At 33.1% G+C, this 26,295-nt stretch overlaps 1 protein-coding gene across 1 annotated transcript; it reads left to right on the top strand.

The window, feature by feature from the left end:
* The first annotated feature begins 690 nt into the window (after positions 1-690).
* LOC100925298 (olfactory receptor 4K13-like) lies at positions 691-3,834 on the top strand. The gene is made up of 2 exons (XM_003755762.2): positions 691-699; positions 2,893-3,834. The coding sequence occupies exons 1-2, from the start codon at positions 691-693 to the stop codon at positions 3,832-3,834; spliced, it is 951 nt and encodes a 316-aa protein (XP_003755810.2).
* Positions 3,835-26,295: the final 22,461 nt, after the last annotated feature.

Raw genomic sequence — 26,295 nt, 5'->3', positions numbered from 1 at the left:
CCTTCATCAAATTCATATTTAGATCCCTGCTTCCTTTTATATCTTTTTGCTTCATCTTCCATTTCTGAACTGCTCTCTGTAATTGAAGTTTGCTTTGCTTAATTATTCCCTTCTCAACTCTACCCTCTGTTTTAAATCTCAGTCTATTCTATTTCTGTCTCCTTGTGCCCCCAATTTTTGTTTAATTTAATGAATTTATGTTTCAAATTCCATGTATGTCTGTCACTCTGTGTGTATGTGTGTGTGCACATGCGCGTGTGTGCCTCCCTTGCCTAGTTCCAGAGATGTTCATCTCCCTTAACATTCATCTATATGTTAATATATTTTTCTTCTACCTCATTCTGATTTTGAAAAATTCTTAAGTTCCTCTACTTTCTATTTTCCCCCTGTGTATTCTTCCTCCCTTTTTCTTTTCTTCACTTTAAAACAAACAAAACATAAAATAACCAATTTTGCTTGTCTTCTTTCCCTTTTTCATTGACCATTTAAGACTGTAGGATTCTATAGAGACCTTTATCTCTTCTCCTGTATTAAATAATAAGCACTTGATCATGATTCAGACTTTTTAAAAATTTCAATACGTTATGCTGTACAGACTACATAGCTGATTCTAGACACAGGAAAAGTGGGATTCGGTCCTATTTTGAATGTATATGAACTTTGTGACTTTGTCCAAATTGTAACCACTCAATGGTCCAGGTACTTCTCTAATACTTTGCATTTGAAAGAGGATTTTGATTTGCTTTGGTAGAGGAATTATATATATATATATACATATATATGTATTATAGATATAGATACAGGTATATAGATAGATAGATATCTACATTTTTAGCACATATCCATATATAACTTTTTTTTCTTTAGCTCTAACTATCCAACCATCATCTTTCTCTGCCTCTGTTTTTGCTATCTGTATCAAAGATCTATTTTTGCCTTGTAGGATTATGCTATTTTGCAGGATGTTACACTTGTGTAGAGAAATATTTGTTTGCTTTTTGGTATGCCTTATTTCAATATTTATTTTCTTTTATCATAATTATCCATAATATTGTATGACCTTGGCTGTGGTTTCTTAGTATTTGAATCCATTTTGTATTTTTTAAATTCTACAATATGTTTTTTCCTTCTGGATTTCAATTATGCAGATTAATTTGATTTCTTTTGTGATTAACTGACAGATTTTTCCCAATTTAATTTTTCCTCCTGTTTTAATGATTCTAGTGTATTTTATTATTTTTTGAACTTTTGTGACTTGTTTATTCAGTTTTTGTCAGGGAACCTAATGATTCTTAAATAATTTTCTCTTTGTTCTTTTCTACATGTCTAACTTTTTTTAGTAGATATATCACATAATTTTTCCATCTTTTTAATTTGTCCTAATATTTCTATTTTTCTTTACTTTGAATGTTCATTTTTTTTCCCGGGCATCTCTTACTTGAGTCATATTTTTGATTTTCTGTTCTAAGCTACTCATTTTTCTAAAGATATTTTCCTCAATATTTCTAATTTCATTTTATCTTTTGAGTAACTTCTATGCACTCTGGGAATCCTTGAGGAAAAGTATTTTTTCCCAGGGTTCAATACTTAATTTTGGGTTATTTGTTTCTTTTCCATTTACTTTTTAAACTTATAACTCATGGTATTTCTTCATTGTGTTAGATTTTTTTTCTGTTTGTTCATGTTTCCAAACTCAATCTCTGGATAGAAGTCAGGTTTTACTCTTTCCTATTCTTTTGGAAAGAAAGGGATCACTAGACTCTGATATTAACATACAAAAGATATATAAATGATCTTGTTACTTTCAATATCTCATATCTTAACTACTCTATACACAGTAGAAAATTAGTCTTCTTAATGTGTAGAAGTGATAAAGTCAATATATATATATATATATATATTTGTGTTTATATATAGTATATGCAGTAAATACAAAGTAATAAATACTTGGTTCTTTAATCATATATAACAATTAAATTATTAATAATGGTAATAATAAGAATAGATGATGACTAAGCATTTGCATCTTAAATATTGGATTATGGAAAAGTGATTCTTAAACTTTTCAAAACATGAATACCTTTTCATAATATGCAGCAATTATTCAAAATCCACTTATTAGAACTAAAGTTCATTCTGATGTCCAATCCAAATTTATTTGAAAATGTTGAGTAATAATTCCAAAAAGGCAACATAATCTACATAGGGGAATCATTGGTCAGGAAGTCTACCTAAGTGTACTAATTTGAACAGCTTATAGGTAATCATTTGGGAAAATAGAATTATAGCTCTGCCTATGAAAGCAAACTTAAAAGCCATCTGGTATAACTCCTTATGTCTAGTGGCAAGAAAACTGAGGCCCAGTTAATAAATTACTTGTTATTGATTCATTCTACCAAAATAGTTAGTGTTGTAGGACACAATCTGTCTTTTCAGCCAAGTTTAAGTTACTCTGATTGTCATTGATTTTTATGCCTAACTTTTTTTATTATACAATATACCATCTTAAATATTTTTTGGTATTAATGAAGGTCTTGACATATATTCCACATGTTTTTTTCTCTTTTTTTCATTTTAAATAGCTTTTTATTATTCCAAATTCATTCAAAGATAGTTTTCAACATACACCTTTGCAAATTGTTCCATATTTTCTTGTGTTTCAAATTTTTCTCCCTTTGTCCCCTTTTGTTCTCTAAATCCTAGACAGCAAACAATCCAACAAAGGTTAAATATGTGCAATGCAAATTGCTTTTAATATTCACTATTTTTGTCTTAAATCAAAATATACTCTCTATAATTCTCAATAATATTCAATAATACTCACCTAAAAATGTTTCTTTTTCAGATTCTTTCCTTTAGAGAACATCTGAATGTTTGAAATATATCAAATAGGTGAAGATGAAGAATAGTTCTATACTAAATGAGTTTATTTTATTGGGACTCACCAATTCTTGGGAACTTGAACTTTTCTTTTTTGTGATCTTCTTCCTGGCCTATACCTCAATTATGGTTGGAAACAGTCTAATTATACTGATGGTGACCTTTGACTCTCACTTGCACTCTACTCCCATGTATTTCCTCCTGGCCAACCTCTCCTTTCTTGACATGACCCTTTCCACTGTTACTGTTCCCAAGATGATCGCAGACTTTTTCAGGGAGAAGAAAACCATCTCATTATGGGGTTGTATGGCACAGATGTTTTTAGTTCACCTCTTAGGAGGCAGTGAGATGAGTCTACTTGTAGTGATGGCTATTGATCGATATGTTGCAATATGTAAACCCCTCCATTACACCACAATTATGAACCGACGAATTCTGTTAGAAAGTGTGTTTCTCTCTTGGATTGTTGGCTTTGTGCACACCATGAGCCAAATGGCTTTTGTGGTGAACCTGCCTTTCTGTGGTCCTAATGTGATTGATGATGTTTTTTGTGACCTTCCACTGGTGATGAGCCTTGCTTGTACTGACACCTATATCTTGGACCTCCTTGTAATTGCTGATAGTGGACTTCTCTCATTGATCTGTTTTATTCTCTTGCTTGTCTCCTATTCTATCATCTTGCTCACTGTCCACCGTCGCTCTTCTGGAGGGCTGTCTAAGGCTCTGTCTACACTGTCTGCTCATATCACAGTTGTTACTCTCTTCTTTGGACCCATTATCTTAATATATGCCTGGCCAGTTAGTAGTTATGCATTGGACAAATTCCTCTCAGTGTTTTTCTCTGTTATTACTCCTCTCCTGAACCCAATTATTTATAGTTTAAGGAACCAGGAGATGAAGACAGCCATGATTAGACTGAGAAACCAGCACATCAGTTCCAGGCCAATTTTCTAGGTAATGCTTGTAATGATGAAAATTTTTACTATACAACCAGGATAAATTCCTCCTCTGAATGACTATTTGTTATTTGAATTCATTTTAAAATATATTTACTTTCACAAAGAAAATTAAATTATATTTACAAAACTGTCAATAATTAATATGTTGGGAATGAGTTTTGGTAGTATGATTGATTGCATATGTGTATGTGTTTGTGCTTACCAAAATGAAATGATCTATTATCTATAATTAAATTCAATTTTAGAATTTTAAAATTTAGCAAAATTATTTGCACATAAGAAATTCTCCATGACTATCTTGAACTATAATCTCTCTTCTAGATTAATCTCTGCTTTTATTTTCTTTGGCTATAATTATAAACACAACTTGCTTAAAATCTGATCACCATCAGAAAAAGCAATTAATTGTGAAAACTTGCAGAAGCTATTAGTCTGGAAATGGAGTCTCTTTACCAAATTCTCCCATCATATCAAAGAATTAGTGAGAGATGATGAATTATGCTCATTAAATGTCAGTCAGAATGACTGCTTAATACTAAAGGCCTCTGACTCATATTACATATTACAGAGCTGGGAAGTACAGAGGCTAAAACTCCCACAATTACAAGCATCCACTGACATGAAGCCTACACATACCATTCATGAGTAGATTCAGAAACTATTTTAAGTCGCTCTCTTCTCAAGTATCTCCATTATTTGGGAAGTCAAGAGACATCTGGAGGGTAGACTCATAAAGTTATAAATAGAAGTTTGGAAGGGACTTTTGAAATTATTTATTACAATCTTTCATTTTAAAAATGAGATGCATATAAAAATAAGTTGACTTACTCAAAGTAATAAAACTTGTGGAGTCACAATTTAAATTCAAGCCTTCTAACTAAATGTGTATATTGCAAATGTCTATAGTGAAGAAAGAAACAGAAGAGAGATTGTCATGGGAATATGATACCTCTCATATACTCAGATGATGTTCACTTTCCTGCCAAGGTCCTTATCATTTTTACTTCAAAAACGTAATTACTTGTTGGATGAAACCAGTGTCCAAATACCAATCCTCTTGTTCTTCTTTTCTTTTTTGAGGGGAGCCACTAATTATTTTATTTTATTTTTGGTTATACATGTAAATTTGTTTCTTAGAAATATTTATTTAATATTTTTCCTAGTAATATTCTTTTTTTCCCATTTATTTTCAATTTCATTTTTTGTTAAAGCTTTTTATTTTCAGAACATATACATGGATAATTTTTCAACACTGACCCTTACAAAACCTAGTTTTCCAAATTTTACACTCCTCACCCATCTCCCCTCCCCTAAATGACAAATCTCCCCAATATATGTTGAACATGTTAAAATATATGTTAATTCCAATATATGTATACATATTTATACAATTATCTTGCTGTGCAAGAAAAATCAGATCAAAAAGGGAAAAAATGGGAAAGAAAACAGAATGCAAGCAAACAACAACAAAAAGAGTGAAAAAGCTATCTGTAATCCACACACAATTCCCACAGGCCTCTCTCTGGATGTAGATGGCTCTCTTCATCACAAGATCATTAGAACTGGGCTGAATCATCTCATTGTTGGAAAGAATTATATCCATCAGAATATAATCCTGTTGTTGCTATGTACAATGGCCTCCTGGTTCTGCTCATTTCACTTAGCATCAGTTAATGTAAGTCTCTCCAGGTCTCTCTAAAATCGTCCTGCCAATTATTTCTTGTAGAAGAATAATATTCCACAAAATTCAGCCATTTTGTAACTGATGGGTATCCACTCAGTTTCCAGTTTCTTGGCATTACAAATAGGGTTGCCACAAACATTTTTGCACATGTGGATCCCTTTCCTTCCTTTAACATCTCTTTTCGATAGTAGTCTAGTAGAAACAGTGCTGGATTAAAGCATATGGAGAATTTGATAACTTTTTGAGCATAGTTCCAAATCACTCTCCAGAATAGCCTGATACATTCAGAATTCCACCACAATGTATTAGTGTCCCAGTTTTCCCACATCCCTCCAACATTTGTCATTATTTTTCCTACCATTTTAGCCAATCTAAGAGGTATATAGTGATAACTCCAAGTTGTCTTAATCTGCATTTATCTGATCAATAGAGATTTAGAGCACTTTTTCATATGACTAGAAATGATTTCAATTTCTTCATCTGAAAATTGTCTGTTCATATCCTTTGACCATTTATCAATTAGAGAATGGCTTGTATTCTTATAAATTTGAGTCAGTTATCTATATATTTTAGAAATGAAGGCTTTATCAAAATGCTTGAATATAAAAATATTTTCTAGTTTATTGCTTTCCTTTTAATCTTGTCTGCATTAGTTTTGTTTTTCCAAATTTTTTAAACTTAATATAATCAAAATCATTTATTTGATGTTCAATAATAAATTCCAGTTTTTCTTTGGTCACAATTTCCTTCCTTCTCCACAGATCTGGGAGGTAAACTATCCTATGTTTTTCTAATTTGCTTATAATATCCCTTTTTATGTCTAATCATGAACCCATTTGAACCTTATCATGGTATGTGGTGTTAGGTGTGGGTCAATGCCTAGTTTTTGCCATACTAGTTTCCAATTTTTCCAAAGTTTTTGTAAGTTCTTATCCCAAAATCTGAGGTCTTTGGGTTTGTGAAACACGAATTTGCTAAAGTCATTGATTATTTTGTCCTGAGAATCTAACCTATTCTACTGATAGGCTACTCTATTTCTTAGCCAGTACCAAATGGTTTTGGTGACCACTGCTTTATAATATAGTTTTAGGTCTGGCACAGTTAGGCCAACTTCATTGGCATTTTTCATTAATTCCCTTGAAATGCTTGACCTTTTGTTCTTCAGATGAACTTTGTTATGATTTTTTTCTAAGATCTGTAAAATAATTTTTGGGACTTTGGGATGACACTAAATAAGTAGATTAATTTAAGCAATATTGTAATTTTTATTACATTCACTTGGCCTTCCCATGAGCACTTGATATTTTCCCAACTGACTAGATCTGACTTTATTTGTGTGGAAAGTTTTGTAGTTGTGTTTATTGAGTTCTTGACTTTCCCTTAGAAAATAGATTCCCAAATATTCTATACTATCAACAGTTACTTTTAATGGAATTTTGTATCTATTGCTGATGGATTTTTTTGGTAGAGTATAAAAATGCTGATGATTGTTGTGGATTTATTTTATATCTTGGACCTTTGCTAAAGTTATGAATTGTTCCTAGTAGTTTTTCAGTTGATTCTCTAGGGTTGTCTAAGAATACTATCATATCATCTTCAAAGAGTGATAATTTGGTTTCTTCTTTACTCTAATTTCTTTAATCTCTTTTTCTTCTCTTATTGCTAAAGCTAACATTTCAAATACAATATTGAATAGTAATGGTGATAGTGGTCTGTAATATCTGAAGTAGATCTCTGGGGGATCTCTGGATGAGCCTTGGTCTTAGGTGGAGGAGTGATGAAGGCAGGAGAGCTGCCAGGAGGATCTCTGTTTCTGTCTCAGTTCTCTGTGTCTGAGTATCTTCTCTCTGTGTTTCCTCTGTATCTGAGTCTGAGATAGAGCTTGAGCTCTCTTCTCTAGTCCTCTCAGCCCTTAAATATCTCAGTCTGATTACATCATTACATCACACTAAATATATGCCAACTAGAGTGACTATATTATTCTATCACACTAAGTATATGTAAACTAGAAAACCACTATCTCATCAATCACACTGAGTAAGTGCTTATTATAAGCACTCTGCTGTAAGTATCCTTGCTTCAAGTAGAAGACAGGGACTTCTCAGGGAGGGAAGTGAGAAATTCCATAGGGAAAATGGGGAGCCAAACTAGATATTTTTAGCAGGTTTCCTCTGGGATGAAGGGTCTTACACCTCACTCCGAATTCCCCCACTATCTGCGGCCCTCTACAGTGGGCAACCTTGTTTCACCTCTGATCTTATTGGGAATGGTTCTGGTTTGTCCCCATTACAAATAATGCTTGCTGATAGTTTTAAATAGATATTGCTGATCATTTTAAGGGAAAGTCCATTTATTCCTATACTCTCTAGTATTTTTAATAGTAATGGGTGTTGTATTTTTATCAAATGTTTTTTCTGCATGCATTAAGATAATTATATGATTTTTGTTAGTTTGGTTATAGATATAGTTAGTTATGGTAGTAGTTTTCCTAATATTGAACCAGACCAGTATTTCTGGTATAACTACTACTTGGTAATAGTATATTACCCTAGGGAGGACTTTCTGTAATCTCTTTGTTAATATTTTATTTAAGATTTTTCCATCAATAAATTCAGTAGGGAAATTGGTCTATAATTTTCATTCTGTATTTTCATCCTACCTGGTTTAGGTATCAGCAACTTGTCTGTATCACAAAAGGAATTTGGTAGAACTCCTTCTTCCCCTATTTTTTCAAATAGTCTATATAGTATTAGAATTAGTTGTCCTTTTAATGTTTGGTAGAATTCATATGTAAATCCATGAGGCCCTGGAGATGTTTTCTTAGGAAGCTGATTAATAACCTGTTCAATTCTTTCTTTTCTAAAATGGGACTATTTAAATAATTTATTTCCTCTTCTTTTAATATGGGCAGTCTATATTTTTGTAGCTATTCCCCCATATCACTTAGATTATCAAGGTTATTGGCATATAGTTGGGCCAAATAACTCCTAATTATTGCTCTAATTTCCTCTTCAGTGGTGGAAAATTCCCTCTTTTCATTTTTGAGACTACCAATTTAATTATCCTCCATCCTTTTTTCTAATCAAATTAACTAAAGGTTTATCTATTTTGTTGTTTTTTTCATGAAAGCAATTCTTTATTTTATTTATTAATTTAATAGTTTTCTTACTTTCAATTTTATCAATCTTTTCATTTTTAGAATTTCAAATTTGGTATTTTATTGAGGATTTTTAATTTGTCCATTTTCTAGCTTTTTTGTTGTAAGCCCAATTCATTGATCTTCTCTTTCTCTATTTTATGCAAGTAAGCATCTAGAGATATAAAATTTCCCCTAATAACCGCTTTGCCTGCATACCACTAATTTTGGTATATTGTCTCATTATTGTCATTCTCTTGGATGATTGTGTTTGATTGATTGTGTCTATGATTTGTTGTTTTACCCATTCATTCTTTAGAATTAGATTATTTAGTTTCCAATTAATTTTTGGCTTATTTTCCCCAGGGCTTTTATTGCATGTGATTTTTATTGCATTATGATATGAAAAAAAATGCATTTACTATTTCTGCATTACTTCATTTGATTTTGAGGTTTTTATGCTCTAATACTTGTTCAATTTTTGTATAGATTCCATGAACCACCAAGAAAAAAATATACTTCTTTCTGACTGAATTCGATTTTTTATAAAGATCTATCTTACCTAACTTTTCTAACATTTTGTTCACCTCCTTTTCTTTCATATTTATTTTGTGGTTTAATTCACCTAATTCTGAGAGAGCTAGTTTGAGATAGACCACTAGTATAATTTTGTTGTCTGTTTCTTCTTGCAGCTTTCTTAACTTCTCCTCTAGGAATTTGGATGCCATACTACTTGGTGCATATATGTTTAATATTGATATTTTTTTATTATCTATAGTATCCTTTAGCAAGATATAGTTTCCTTCCTTCTCTCTTTTAATTAGATCCATTTTTGCTTTTACTTGATCTGAGATCAGCATCACTACCCCTGCTTTGTTTTACTTCAGCTGAAATATACTAGAGTCTGCTCCAGCCTTTTACCTTTACTCTGTATGTACCACTGCTTTAAATGTATTTCTTGTAAACAACATATTGTAGGATTCTTTTAATCCAGTTTGCTATCCATTTCCATTTTATGGGAGAGTTCATCCCATTCACATTGACAGTTAAAATGACTGATTCTATATTTCTTACCATCTTATTTACCCCAAGTTACGCCTTTCTCACTCCTTTCCCCCTTTTTTTCTCCTCAGTATTTTGCTTCTAACCACTACTTCCCTCAAATAACCCTTCTCCTTTACAGCCCCTCCCCCTTTCTTATACCTTTCCCCTACTACTTCTTGTTTTTCGTTCTATTAATCCTTTCTTTTCCCCTCCCCCCCCACTTCCCTATAAGGTGAGACTAGTTTCTTTGTGAAACCAACTATGTCTGATGTTCTCTCTTTGAGCCAGATCTGATGAGAGTAATATTCACAAAATGTTTATCCCCCTCCCATTTTCCCCTCAATTATAATAGGTCTTCTTTGACTTCCGGCCAAGATGGTGGACAGAAGGCACACATCTACTTAAGCTCCGCGTTTTCTCTCAGAATTTAATTCATGACAAGCCTTGGAATTAGTGCTTGACTGAAAAAAAACCCATAAATAATTACTAAGAGAAGACATCCTTGAAATTCACCAGAAAAGGTCTGTTTTTGCTCAAGGGCAGGAACAGTTTTAGATTGGACTTAGGCTGAGGGCAAGCAGCAGCAGTGAGAGCACTGCAGGTAGCTCATAGCTGAACAGACTGGAGAGGGGTGGGATGTGATCTCAGACGCCTCTGTGGGGAGAGCTTTACTACAGTATTGGATACTTTGCCCTGGCAGCAAGCCAGTAGACAAGAAGAGAAGCTAAAAACACAGGGGATGAAGAATTAAACCCCAAAAAGCTAGGGTCTCTTGGGACCTGGCCACATCCACCCACAGTGTCTCAGCACGTTCTCAGAGTCTCAGAGCACAGACACAGCATAGCCATTGCTGTCCTGCTAGTGTATCTCTGCTGCCCCCCACAGTCTGTAAAGGAAGCTCGGTAACACCCCCGCCCCCCAACCCCCCCCAAAAACGCAGATTGCATTTGTCTTCTTTTTTTTTTTTTTTTTGTTAGTTTGTCTGCCTTGATTCTTCTCTGACAAAATGAGCAAAAACTTTAAACAGACCTTACACATTGATAGCTTCTATATGGATAGAGAGCAGACTTTAAACCCTGAGGAGACTAAAAACAGACTGTCTCCAGATAAATCCCCAAAGGAGGATATGATCTGGTCCTCAACACAGATAAATCTCATAGAAGAAATTAAAAAGGCTCTCACAAGAGAGCTAGAAGAAAAATGAGAAAAGGAAAGGGAAGCTTGGCAAGAGAGTCTGAAGAAGTCATCCCACTCATTTAAAGATAGAGTGAATAAAGAAATCAAATCCTTGAAAAACAGAATTAGTGAACTAGAAAAAGAAAATAGCTCTCTAAAAAAAATTGGCGAAATGGAAAAAAAAATTCCATAGAACAAAACAACTCTCTTAAAAACTCAATTGGACAATTAGAAAAAGATGTAAAAAAAGCGAGTGAAGAAAATACTTCATTGAAAATCAGAATGAAAGAAATATAATTGAATGACTCGAGGAGACACCAAGAATCAGTCAAGCAAAACCAAAAAACTGAAACAATGGAAAAAATGTCAAATACCTTCTTGAAAAAACAACAGACCTGGAAAATAGATCTAGGAGAGACAATCTGAGAATTATTGGACTCCCAGAAAAATATGATGAAACAAAGAGTCTGGACACTATTTTCCAGGAAATTATCAAAGAGAACTGCCCAGAAGTTATAGAAACAGAGGGTAAATAGAAATTGAAAGAATTCATCGATCACCTACCGAAAGGGACCCTAAAATCAAAACACCAAGAAATATAGTGGTCTAAGTCCAGAACTATCAGACGAAGGAAAAAATATTGCAAGCTGCTAGAAAAAAATAAATTCATATATAGAGGAACCACAATAAGGATTACTCAAGACCTAGCAGTGTCCCCATTAAAGGATTGAAGGGGCTGGAATATGATATTCCAAAAGGCTAAGGAACTTGGTATGCAACTAAAAATAACTTACCCAGCCAAAATGAGCATCTTTTTCCAGGGAAGAAGATGGACATTCAACGAAATAAGTGAATTTCACCTATTTTTGATGAAAAAGCCAGAACTTAACAAAAAGTTTGATCTACAAATATAGAACTCAAGAAAAGGTAAAAGCAGTCTTGGGAACTATATTTCTGTTATAAAGATATATAAAGAATACATGTATACCTTGTTCTAGAAACTAGAGGTGGAAAGAAAATTGTACCTGGAAAGGGTAAAGTGGGGGTACTACATCTCATGAAGAGACAAAGGAAACCTATTACATCTGAGAGAAAGAATGGAGGGGGATGAACATAGTGTGTTTCTTATTGCCACCAGAATTGGCTTAAATAGAAAAATTTTAGACATATTCGATTTATGCTGAAACTTCTCCCACCTCATTGAAAAGTGGGAGGGGAAAAGTGAAAAGGGAAAGAATAAGCTAAGTAGAAATTGTGAGGAAAAGGAGTAAGGTTGAGGAACTCTAAGGTGGGAGGAGGGATACTAAAAAGGGAGGGCTGTGAGAAGCAAGTGGTGCTCACAAATTTAGGGGGAAGGAAGGGAGAAAAGCATAAACAGGAGGTAACAAGACGGCAAGAAATCGCAAGAAATACAGAATTGGTCATTTTAACCATAAATTTGAATGGGGTAAACTCCCCTATAAAGAGGAAGCGGTTAGCAGAATAGATTAAAAGTCACAATCCTACAATGTGTTGTTTACAGGAAACACACCTGAACCAGGGAGATACATATAGTATAAAGGCAAAAGGTTGGGGCAGAATCTACTATGCTTCAGGTGAAGTCAAAAAAGTAGGGGTAGCCATCCTTATCTCAGATCAAGCAAAAGCAAAAATTGATCTAATTGAAAGAGATAAAGAAGGGCACTATATCTTGCTAAAGGGTAGCATAGATAATGAAGTAATATCAATATTAAACATACCAAATACAGCAAGGGGTGTAGCATCTAAATTCATAAAAGATAAATACAGAGAGCTGCAAGAAGAAATAGATAGCAAAACTATAATAGTGGGAGATCTCAACCTTGCACTCTTAGAATTTGATAAATCAAAACACAAAATAAATAAAAAAAGAAGTCAAAGAGGTGAATAGAATACTAGAAAAGTTAGATGTGATAGATCTCTGGAGAAAACAAAATGGAGACAAAAAGGAGTACACTTTCTCCTCAGCAGTTCATGGAACCTATACAAAAATAGACCATATTTTAGGACATAAAAACCTCAAGCTCAAATGCAGTAAGGTAGAAATAGTAAATGCATCCTTTTCAGACCATGATACAATAAAAATTACATTCAATAAAAAACCAGGGGAAAATAGACCAAAAATAATTGGAAATTAAATAATCTCATAGCAAAGAATAAATGAGTGAAACAGCAAATCATAGACATAATAACTTCACCCAAGAAAATGACAATAATGAGAAGCCATACCAAAATGTGTGGGATGCAACCAAAGTGGCAATAAGGGGAAATGTCATATCTCTAGAGGCCTACTTGCATAAAATAGAGAAAGAGAAGGTCAATGAATTGGGCTTGCAATTAAAAATGCTAGAAAAGGAACAAATTAAAAAACCCCAGTCAAACACTAAACTTGAAATTCTAAAAATAAAAAGAGAGATCAATAAAATTGAAAGTAAAAAAAAAAACTATTGAATTAATTAATAAAACTAAGAGTTGGTTCTATGAAAAAAACAACAAAATAGACAAACCCTTAGTAAATCTGATTTAAAAAGGGAAAGAGGAAAATCAAATTGTTAGTATTAAAAATGAAAGGGAGAACTTGCCACCAAGGAAGAGTAAATTAGAGCAATAATTAGGAGTTACTTTGCCCAACTTTATGCCGATAAATTTGATAACTTATCTTGCTCAGATTAACAGAGGAAGAAGTAAATTGGTTAAACAGTCCCATCTTAGAAAAAGAAATAGAACAAGCTATTAATCAACTCCCAAAGAAAAGATCAGATGGATTTACATGTGAATTGTACCAAACATTTAAAGAACAATTGACTTCAATGCTATATAAACTATTTGAAAAAATAGGGATTGAAGGAGTCCTATCAAATTCCTTTTATGACACAGACATGGTACTGATACCTAAACCAGGTAGGTTGAAAACAGAGAAAGAAAATTATAGAACAAGCTCCCTAATGAATATTGATGAAAAAAAAATCTTAAATAAAATATTAGCAAAAAGATTACAGAAAATCATCTCCAAGATAATACACTATGACCAAGTAGGATTTATACCAGGAATGCAGGGCTGGTTCAATATTAGGAAAACTATTAGCATAATTGATTATATCAATAACCAAATTAACAAAAACCATATGATCATCTCAATAGATATAGAAAAAGCATTTGATAAAATCCAACATCCATTCCTAATAAAAAACACTTGAGAGGATAGGAATAAATGGACTTTTTCTTAAAATAGTCAGGAGCATATATTTAAAACTGTCAATAAACATCATATGCAATGGGGAAAAACTGGAACCTTTCCCAGTAAAATCAGGAATGAAACAAGGTTGCCCACTATCACCATTATTATTCAATATTATATTAGAAATGTTAGCCTGTAGTGGCTAGAATCTGGAAAATGAATGGATGCCCATCAATTGGAGAATGGTTGAGTAAATTGTGGTATATGAATGTTATGGAATATTATTGTTCTGTAAGAAATGACCAGCAGGATGAATACAGAGAGGACTGGCGAGACTTACATGAACTGATGCTGAGTGAAATGAGCAGAACCAGGAGATCATTATATACCTCAACAATGATACTGTATGAGGATGTATTCTGATGGAAGTGGATTTCTTCAACAAAGACAAGATCTAACTTAGTTTCAATTGATCAAGGATGGACAGAAGCAGCTACACTTAAAGAAAGAACACTAGGAAATGACTGTAAACTGCTTTCATTTTTGTTCCTCTTCCCGGGTTTTTTATACCTTCTAAATGCAATTCTCCCTGAGCAACAAGAGAACTGTTCGGTTCTGCACACATATATTGTATCCAAGATCTACTGCAACCTATTTAACATGTATAGAACTGCTTGCCATGTGGGGGAGGGGGTGGAGGGAGGGAGGGGAAAAATCGGAACAGAAGTGGGTGCAAGGGATAAAGTTGTAAAAAATTACCCTGGCATGGGTTCTGTCAATAAAATGTTATTAAAAAAAAAAGAAATGCTAGCCTTGGCAATAACAGTTGAGAAAGAAATGAAAGGAATTAGAGTAGGTAATGAGGAAACCAAACTATCACTCTTTGCAGATGATATGATGGTATACTTAAAGAACCCCAGAGATTCTACTAAAAAGCTATTAAAAATAATTCATAACTTTAGCAAAGTTGCAGGATACAAAATAAATCCCCCAAAATCCTCAGCATTTTTATACATCACCAACAAAATCCAACAGCAAGAGATACAAAGAGAAATTCCATTCAAAATAACTGTCGACAGCATAAAATATTTGGGAATCTATCTACCAAAGTGTAGTATTTACTTCTTTTTTATACTATAATTGTTCTCTGGGAGCAGGTTTCTTGGGGAGGTTTTCTGGAGGCATCCTTAGTATCAGTTCAAATCAATAATCACTTCAAACGCAGCCAGCTGATAAAATCCAAACATTTCTTTTCTCCTTCCAAATCTTGTCTCTTTGCTTGGGAACAGGTAGCTTTCTTAGAGGCCTATCTTTCAGTGGAGAAGCGAAGGAGGAGAGCCTGTCACCACAATGATGTGAGATGGGATGAATAAATCTGGTTCTGCCTCCGATAGTGGGCTTCTTCTGAACTGACTGACGCTCCCCTCTCAGTCTTTTGAACTGAACTCTGCTGACTGAGCTCAGCTGTTTTTATGCTCTCTCAAAGGTTGACTCTTCCTCTGAGAGTGGGATTGTGGGTTTCTGACATGTGAATCTCATACTGAATACTGACTTGTGAATCTCCCAAAAGTGTGAACTCCAATGAGTACTTAAATACATTAATGAGCTAGGGAATTTGCTAACTACCATGCTAAATTAGGCAACTGACATCACTTTATAAGGATTCTAACACTAAAGAAAAGTCAGGAATTATATGAGCAAAATTACAAAACACTTTCCACACAAATCAAGTCAGATTTAAATAATTGGAAAAATATTAAGTGCTCTTGGATAGGCTGCGCAAATATAATAAAAATAACAATATTCCCTAAACTAATCTATTTATTTAGTGCTATACCAATCAGACTCCCAAGAAAATATTTTAATGACTTAGAAAAAATAACAACAAAATTCATATGGAAGAACAAAAGGTCGAGAATCTCAAGGGAATTAATGAAAAAAAAAATCAAATGAAGGTGGCCTAGCTGTACCTGATCTACAACTATATTATAAAGTAGCAGTCACTAAAACCATTTGGTATTGTCTAAGAAATAGACTAGTTGATCAGTGGAATAGGTTAAGTCCACAAGACAAAATAGCAATCTAGTGTTTGAGAAACCCAAAGATCCCAACTTTTGGGATAAGAATTCATTATTTGACAAAAACTGCTAGGAAAACTGGAAATTAATATGGCAGAAATTAGGCATGGACCCACACTTAACATACATCAAGATAAGGTCAAAATGGGTTCATAATTTAGGTATAAAGAACGAGATTATATATAAATTAGAATAATGTAGTATTGTTTACCTCTCAGACCTGTGGAGGAGAAAGGAATTTATGACCAAAGATGAACTAGAGATCATTATTGATCACAAAATAGAAAATTTTGATTATATCAAATTAAAAAGCCTTTGTACCAACAAAGCTAATGCAAATAAGATTAGAAGGGAAACAACAAACTGGGAAAACTTCTTCACAGTTAAATGTTCTGATAAAGGCCTCATTTCCTAAATATATAGAGAATTGATTCTAATTTATAAGAAATCAAACCATTTTCCAATTGATAAATGGTCAAAGGATATGAATAGACATTTTTCAGATGATGAAATTGAAACTATTACCACTCATATGAAAGAGTGTTCCAAATCACTATTAATCAGAGAAATGCAAATTAAGACAACTCTGAGATACCACTACACACCTGTCAGATTGGCTAAGATGACAGGAAAAAATAATGATGAATGTTGGAGGGGATGCGGGAAAACTGGGACACTGATTCATTGTTGGCAGAGTTGTGAACAAATCCAATCATTCTGGAGAGCAATCTGGAATTATTCCCAAAAAGTTATCAAACTGTGCATATCCTTTGATCTAGCAGTGCTACTACTGGGCTTACATCCCAAAGCGATACTAAATAAGGGAAAGGGACCTGTATGTGCCAAAATATTTGTGGCAGCCCTGTTTGTAGTGGCTAGGTACTGGAAAATGAATGGATGCCCATCAACTGGAGAATGGTTGGGTAAATTGTGGTATATGAATGTTATGGAATATTATTGTTCTGTAAGAAAGGACTAGCAGGATGAATACAGAGAGCCCTGGAGAGACTTACATGAACTGATGCTGAGTGAAATGAGCAGAACCAGGAGATCATTATATACTTCAACAATGATACTGTACGAGGATGTATTCTGATGGAAGTGCATTTCTTCAACAAAGAGAAGATCTAAATCAGTTTCAATTGATCAATGATGGACAGAAGCAGCTATACCCAGAGAAGGAACACTGGGAAATGAGTGTAAACTGTTTGCATTTTTGTTTTTCTTCCCAGTTTATTTTTACCTTCTGAATCCAATTTTTCCTGTGCAACAAGAGAACTGTTTGGTTCTGCACACATAGATTGTACCTAGGATATACTGTGACATATTTAACATGTATAGGACTGCTTCCCATCTGAGGGAGGGGGTGGAGGGAGGAAGGGGAAAAATCGGAACAGAAGTGAGTGCAAGGGATAATGTTGTAAAAATTACCCAGACATGTGTTCTGTCAATAAAAAGTTATAATTATTAAAAAAAAATAGGCCGTCTTTGACTCTTCATGAGATGTAATTTCTCTCATTTTATTTCCACTTTCCTTTTTCCAGTACAATTCTCTTTCTACCTCATTTCTTTTTCAGATCATCACAATAAAATCAAATTATACCCACACTCTCTAAGTATACTCATAACAGAAATATAGTTCTCAAAACTTCTTTCCTTTTTACCTTTTTTATGCTTCTCTTGGGTTCTGTTTTTGGTTATTAATTTTTTTGGGGGTTTGGATTTGGTCTTTTCATCAGAATTAGGTGGAATTCACCTCTATCATTGAATGTCCATCTTCTTCCCTGAAAGATAATGCTCATTTTAGCTGGATAGATTATTCTTGGCTGTAGTGCATGTTCCTTTGCTTTTCAGAATATCAGATTCCAGCCCTTTGATCCTTTTAGGTGGAAGCGGCTAGGTCTTGGGTAATCCTGATTGTAGTTCCTTAATATTGAATTGTTTCTTTCTGGCTGCCTGCAATATTTTTTCTTTTATCTGAAAATTCTGAAATTTAGCTACTGTGTTCCTTGGAGTTTTCATTTTGGGGTCTCTTTCAGGAGTTGATTGTTGAATTTTTCAATGGCTACTTTACCATCTGGTTCTGGGACCCCAGGGCAGTTTTCTTTGATGATTTCCTGAAGGATGATATCTAAATTCTTTTTTCATCATGTCTTCCAGAAAGTCCAATAATCCTTAGGTTGTGTCTCCTAGATCTATTTTTCCAGGTCAGTTGTTTTTCCAATGAGATATTTTATATTTTCTTCTATTTTTATTTATTTATTTATTTATTTATTTTTTGGTTTTGTTTGACTGATAATTGATGTCTCATTCAGTCATTCACTTTCATTTGTTCAATTCTAATTTTTAGTATATCATTTTCTTCAGTTACCTTTTCTTTTAGCTCCTTTTGTATTTGGCCAATTGTATTTTTAAATGAATTGTTTTGTTCATTGCATTTTTTTCCATTTCACAAATTCTGTTTTTCAGCGAATTGGTTTCTTTTTCATATCTATTTTGTGGGGAGTTATATGCTTTTCCATTTCACCATATTTATATTTTAAGGCTTTTTCTTCAGATAGTTTCTGTTTTTCTTTTTCTATACCCTCTTTCAAAGATCTCATTTCCTTTCTCCATTTTTCTTCTAACTTTCTTTTAAGATCCTTTTTGAAATCTTCCAAGAAAGTGAGGATCATCTCATATCTTCCTGTCGGGCTTCATCTGGAGTTGATTTGCCTTTTGGAACCTCAGAGTTTGAGGTCTGTTATCTCTCTACATAAAAATTGTCTATGGTCAGAGTTCTTTTTGCTTTTTTGGTCATATTTTTAAAGGTCAAGCTCTGCTCTTATGGCAAAGGGGTAACAGTGACTTTAGTTTGCCCTGGGACTGGTGTTTCTTACTGATTTCCAGTGCTGCGTAATTGCAGACAAGTTCCGAGTTCTTCTGGGGTTCATTGGGTTACAATTTGCCTTTTGTATTTGCTTTTGAGTGTTTTACAGGAAATCTGCTAAACCACCTATTTGCAACCACACAGAGTAGTTTAAGCACCTCACATAAAATTTTCCAGTGCACAGATACCACAGTGCTCTGGCTCCCCACTCCAGCTCCTTGCCCTAGTATCTTATTGCTGAAGTCTGAGCTAGGCAGACTGTCCCCCTGTCCAACTCTTAACAGCTCTGTTCTAAATTTCTTCCAAAGTAACTTCTTCTGGAACTGTGTTGTACTCCAAATATTTGTGGATTCTGTCACTCCAAAATCAGTCCAAAGGCTTAATCTGCTTTTGGTTTGAGAGATTTTCCATTTTAAGTCCTACAGAGTTATGGATGATTGTACTACTGAACATAAACAGTCATTTACAGCTGGTCATCCCAGAACATTGCTATTACATTGTATACAGTATATTTCATTTTGTTCATGGAGGACTTTACAGGTTTTGTTTTTTTCCTGAGAGCATCCTGCTCATCATTTCCCAGAGCACAATAATATTACTTCAGAAAGATTTGCCTCTATTTTTTTAATAGCTACTATTGCTAATTGCATTTTCCCCCATTTATTTTCTCTTTCCTTTCACTCTGTCCCTCCTCAAATGTGTTTTGCTATTGACTACTCCCTCTCCCAATATGTCCTCTCTTTTATCATCCTTCTCCTTTCCCATATTCCATCTCCTTTTTATTTTTCTGCAGGGTAAAATAAAGTTCTATATATGTATTGAGCATATATGTTATTTCCTTAGTCTTTTATTTTGAAAGATTAAATTATCAATAAAATAACTGTGACATGTAACATATGGCTCCTTATATCAGAGCCAGGCTGATTATATCTTCCACTTGGGGTTTTATAAGTAACTTTGAAGGTTTGGGTTATGTTTCACTTTTGTAAAATTAAATTTTATTTTATTTTCAGTCCTAAATTTTTCCCTTTTGCTTCTCATTCTTACTACTAATTAAGAAGGTTAAAAAATTTCAATTATGTAGAGCCATAGAAAACAAATTCTGTCATCAACCAATTCCAGCTTTACACATTTACCTTTTCTGTCATCTTAGATAATCTGATGAATATGAGGTAGTTCCCCAGAGTTGTTTTATTTAACATTTCTTTTATATTTTTAATTCTTTAGAATATATTTTTGTATGTATTCATTTATTTTCTTAGATTATGAGATCGATTGGCCCATAATTGAACAAAATACTTCCTAATAATTTTTAAAATTTCTTTTATTTTGGTGATAAATTTATCTTTTCTGTTTTTGATACTGGTAATTTGGTTTTCTTTTTTCTTTTTTGAAATCAAATTAACCAATATTTATCTATTTTCTGGTTTTTCCAAAAAGGTAAAACCAAATTCTAATTTTACTTAGCTCAATAATTTTTTTAATTATCAATTTTATTAATCTCTCCTTTGATTTTCCAGACTGCAAGTTTGGTGTTTAATTGAAGATTCTATATTGTTTTTTTTTCCTAGCTTTTTAAGTTGCATTTCATTTGCCTGCTCTGTTTCTATTTTATTTGAAGTTAGCATTTAAAGATATACATTTTTCTCTAAGTATTGCTTTGACTGTGCTTCCTAAGTTTTGGTATGTTGGCTCATTTTCATTCTTTTTAATGAAATTATTGGTTCTAAGACTTGTCCTTCGATGTACTCATTCAGTTGTTCTTTATTAAATGTAATTTTATTGCATTATGATATGAAAAGATTTAACAGGATTTTTAACAATTTAACAATTCTTCTTTGCATTGGATTGTGAAGATTTTATACTTTAATGCATCTTCAATATTTGTGTGGGTGTCATGGAAAAGATATATTTCTTTCCATTTCTACTCAATTTTCTTTAGGAATATATCTAACTTTTCTAAATTCTATTCATCTCTTTAATTTCTTTCTGATGTGTTTTTGATTATATTTACCTAGTTTTGAGAGGGGAAATTTTTTTGTAGGTGTCATGTACTATAGCCAAAATGGTATATGAATTTCTATTCCCATTCAATTTTCTCCAAAAGTGTACTGTGTCTAACTTTTCTAAAGTTCTTTTTACCTTCTTAATTTCTTTCTTGATTATTTTTAAGGGGAGGGGGGGGAAGATACATGGCACAATGCATAGAGTGCTGGGCCTGGAGTCAGTAAAATTCCAATTAAATCTGGTCTAAGACACTTTCTAATTGTGTCATCTTTGGTAAGTCAATTATTTGCCTTAGTTTCCAGTTGCATAAAATGAGCTGGAGAAGGAAATGGCAAGCCACTCCAATATTTTTATCAGAAAAATCCCCCAAACCCAAATGAGGTCATAAAGAATGGTGTACAACTGAAATGAATGAACAGCAACAAAATAGTTTTTTTGTATGGCTGTTGCTATCTCAGATTTTTTTCCTCTGAAAACTACCTATTTGTATCCTTTGACTATTTGTCAATTAGAAAACGGTTTTTATTCTTGTAAATTTGACTGAATTTCCTGGATATTTTTCTCTAATGTTTCTCATTCCTAGTGTGGCATTATTTATAAATTACTGACTAATGCCCCAGTTCCATTTAAACAATTAAAAACAATTAGATTTTATAAAGAGACATTTAATTAAATGATAAAGTAAGGGGGCAGTAGATAGCACAACGGATAGAGCAGCAGCCTTGAAGTCAGGAAGACCTCAGTTCAAGTCTCATCTCAGACACTTGACACTTCCTAGCTGTGTGACCCTGGGCAAGTCACTTAAACCCAATTGCCTCAGCAAAAACAAACAAACAAAAAGATAAAGTAAGAATAAAACCACACACATTTTCACCTTATATGTTGGGGACATATTTTCCTCTCCTATAAAGATGGTCTCTGAGAAGAAAAATTTCAAATTTAGCAGTTTCTACACATCATTGGTCCCAGAAAGTTCATTACCAAATATGATTTTGTAAGCAATGAGTTATTATATCAATTATCTTGGGTTGGATTTCAGAGATTCCTTCTCAGTGGTCTGGTGGGAAGCCCAAAATAGACTAGATTTTTGGATTCTTGGGCTTCCATAACACTAGATTTCTGTACTACCAGATGCTAGGTTCCCCTAGATAGATCTCCTGACTGCTTTAAATTTGCAATGTTGGAGCCTATTCCAGATTAATCTCTAAAATGTGAGAACAAATTCTGAATCAAAAGACTGGATATGGAACTGCATATTGGCCTTGGATGATCAAAAATTCACTTTATTTTGCTGCTTCTCATCAAACACTGACAATAGAAGATTAGCTAAGAGAGTAGAGCATAACTTTTGCAGATGTCATCAGTTTGGTGCTCTAAGCAGTAGACAAGAAGTTGCCCTTTACTATGTAATTAACCTATCAGAAATAGGTTCAGATGATTAATGACTGATATTTTGGTGAAGTTTTACCTTTAATTACAAAAGAAAAATCCTTTTGAAGTCTAGAGAAAATTGGCAAGGTTCTCTAATAATTCCCATAGGGATTTACTCTACTAACTTCATGATTGTTATCAAATTAAGGTTTTTCTTGTCTTTTTTTCATGGGAGTAAGTTTATATAAGACTTTGTTCTTAGAGTCACAGGAAAATAATCAAGAGAGTCATAATCTCAAAGTGATTCTATCTCATTGAAGAAGCTGCTCCTTGAAGTCTCTCTAGAATTGGTAGGTTGGATGACTAATATTAATATATTGGGATACTCGTGTAATAACCACATAATGGATTTCTATATATTTTTGGTAAATTAATAGTGAATATATACTATTCACTATTTTCTGGTTTTTCCAGATAAATATAAATTATTAGGATAAATATAAATTAACTTTCCCATGCCTTAGTTTCTTCAACTTTAAAATGAGTAGATAAAGCTATATGGCTTCTGAGATCCCTCCTTTCTGATTCTTTGTTGATTTTCCTGTGATTCATTATCATCCAGGGCCTGAGTGACTATTCCAAGATATTATCAAATAGGAATATCTAATGTGGTTATCCATAATTTTCCTGATCAAATAAATAAATTGCCTTTCAGTTCTGCTACCATTTATTAGACTCATTCTAACTTGTAATGAGGTGTTATACAAAGCCTTAAGACATCACTTAGGACCAAAAAAAAAATTAAACATTATGTAGGAAAATTTCAAAGTGAAATAGAAATTTAAGAGAATATTGGTTATCACTGAATAAGAGACAATGGGATTTATAAAAGAATGAGCTTTAGTATCATATGTTGAATTTTATATTTCATTATCTTTGCAACAGAAAGACACCAGAAAACATTGCCAAATGAATTACCTTCCTAGACCTATCATTTAGGAAGATTATTTTGACTTGATTTAAAACACTACATCAAACCAGAAGAAAAGTGATAGAAATTGATTTATGAGAATGTTTTTGGACAGTTCAAGGTTCATATGACTGGCTAATAATTCAGGTAGTGATAAATCTGGTGATAGAAATGTAGGGTTAAAGCCAACGGGAAAGCTTGTGTGTGTGTGTGTGTGTGTATGTGTTTGTGTGTGTGTGTGTGTGTGTGTGTGTGTGTACGTATTTGGTGATATTATTGTCAATGGGACAGAACAAATCTACCATTTCAGAGACCATATGTTAGACTAATGCACAAAACATAAAACATTTTATTCTCTTTGCAATAGGAAGTCACTTGAGAGTGTTGAACCAGGGAGTGAAATCATCAAACCTATTACCTAAGAAGAAATACTAGAATCAGTTTGAGAAGTTATAACTCTATTAAAATAGTAAAATTCATTTCAATTCAGCAAATATGTTTCAGTGAAAGAGGTGATGAGAGTCTGAATGAAAGTAAGTAGTTGTGTGATTAAAAAGTAGGAGATATGTTCAAGAAATATTGGGAAGATAGAAGAAATAAGAATTTTCAAGGAAATGTATAGGAAAAGGGACAGCTAAACATTTAGTGTAACACATAGTAACAAAAATATATATATAATATTTTAAAGGAAAATCCCAAAAGAGAAATGGAAATCTAAGAGAGTATTGAGTGTTGCTAAAGAAGAGAGAACAGAATTTTCTTTGAAAATATTGGATATCACTGTGACATATTTAACATGTATAGGACTGCTTGCCATCTGGGGGAAGGAGTGAAGGGAAGGAGGGAAAAAGTCGGAACAGAAGTGAGTGCAAGGGATAATGTTGCAAAAAATTACCCAGGTATGGGTTCTGTCAATAAAAAGTTATAATTATGAAAAAAGAGAAAATATTGGATATCACATGCCAAGTTTTAATTCAAAATTACACAAAAAAACTGTAATTAGGAAGAAAAGCAATGATAATTGTTGTTGCTTTCCTAAATATGGTTTTATATATTTTAAATTGTCATATGGATAATTTAATTCTGATAATATAGTGTTTATTGAACTATTTAGTTGCCTGCTTTTTTTTTTCATGTTCTCCTCTACTCAATATAGGAGATAGTCAATGAGATAGTCAATCTCATTCCTGAAGTGTTAGTTCCTATTGATCCTATACAATATTCATTTTTTTTTTCAATTTTTAGCCACATCTCTCTACCCAGATTACATTGGAACTAAAGTAACAATGCTAACTTTGGGACATTGTTCAATAAATATATATTTGATTCTGCATTTTTTGATTTTTTTCATGAGATGTCTTTATGTGCTTATAGCAATTGCTGAAGATGAGTCTTCCCAATTGCAAACAGAATTACCATTCAGTCAGGGGTGCATGAAAAAGTTAGATTTTGGATTTGACATATAATGAAATGTAAGGGGACGGTGTTGGTTTGGAAGTAAAACATAGCCTAGTTTATTATTTTCTTGATGAAATGCTTTGTTATTTACACAATTTGCAAAAGTGCTTGGACAATTAATATAAGTACAATCCTATGTTGGGAACAATGTAAAATCATAAACAAGACAAAAATGTGCCTTTTTTATTGATAGCAACTAGATCTGAATAGAAAGTTGCATCAGTTGTACTATTACATTCACCTCTGTGAATTTTATTAAATTTATTGCACTTTTTTGGAGCTAAGTTCGCTTCTTGGGCTCTAAGTGATGAGATTCTGAGACAAAACATAAGCATATGCACAGACAAGTAGGTAAAATATTTGTACAGAGTAAACACAAAGTAATCAATATCAGTTAGGTAATCAATAGTCTTCTAGGACTGATAATCATTATTATCTGCATATCAATTTGACTTGCATAGCAGTCTTTATAGTTGAAGACTTCCATTCTAGGTATCTATAAAATATAAAAAATAGATGCCCAAACTTATGAAGTATGAAAATGCTTTCTGAACATCAAAAAAAAAAATCTCTCAAAGCCCACATCAGAGTAAAATGAAGATCAAGGTGATTATCATTGTTATATTTATATGAATGTTCTGAACACCTCAAGACCCTTGAGCTCCTAGACTGAGAACCTCTGGTCTAAGATATTTGCTAATCTAGGTCTCAAACTAGTTTGGCTGTTTTTACTGTTTAATACATAATTGAAAAAGCAGTTAACTTTAGAGAATAATTAGAATCATGGGGATAGAACTAGATGCTACATTAAAGCCTATTTCATACCACCCCCTCATTTTTACAGAAGATGAACAACTCCAATAAACAAATATTAAAAAATGATAGCTCATAGTTATAATTTACATGATGTAAGGTTTTTGAAATTTTTTACCAATATTTCCTCATTTAATCTTCACAAAGATCCTGGGAGGTAAGGATTATTATTATCTCCATTTTTATTTTTATTTTTTAATTAAACTTTTTATTCACAAAGTATATGCATGGGTAATTTTTCCAACATTGACCTCTGCATAACCCCATGTGGCAAATTTCCCCCTTTTTCCCCCAATTCCCTCTCCCACCCAGCAGGCAGTCCAATATATGCCAAATATGCTGAAACACATGCCAGATCCAATATGTATATACGTATCCACACAGCCATCCAGTTGTACAAGAAAAATCAGATCAAGAAGGAAGAAAAAGAAAAGCTGAGAAAAAAGAAACAAAATGCAAGCAAATAATAACAGAGAGTGATTATCTCCATTTTAAAAGAGAAAACTGAGGCTGAATTAAGTGACTTGGCCAAAATAACATTGCTGGTAAGTCTTTGGAGCAGGGTTTGATAATAGAGTATTTTTTAAAGTGCTCACTATGTTCCAGTATTGTATTTAATCTTAGGGATTCAAAAAACCCAAGGAAATACGCTCA

This window comes from Sarcophilus harrisii, chromosome 2 (genome assembly GCF_902635505.1).
Source record: "Sarcophilus harrisii chromosome 2, mSarHar1.11, whole genome shotgun sequence".
Lineage (NCBI taxonomy): Eukaryota > Metazoa > Chordata > Mammalia > Dasyuromorphia > Dasyuridae > Sarcophilus > Sarcophilus harrisii.
This window is presented reverse-complemented; position numbering and strand designations above follow the sequence as displayed.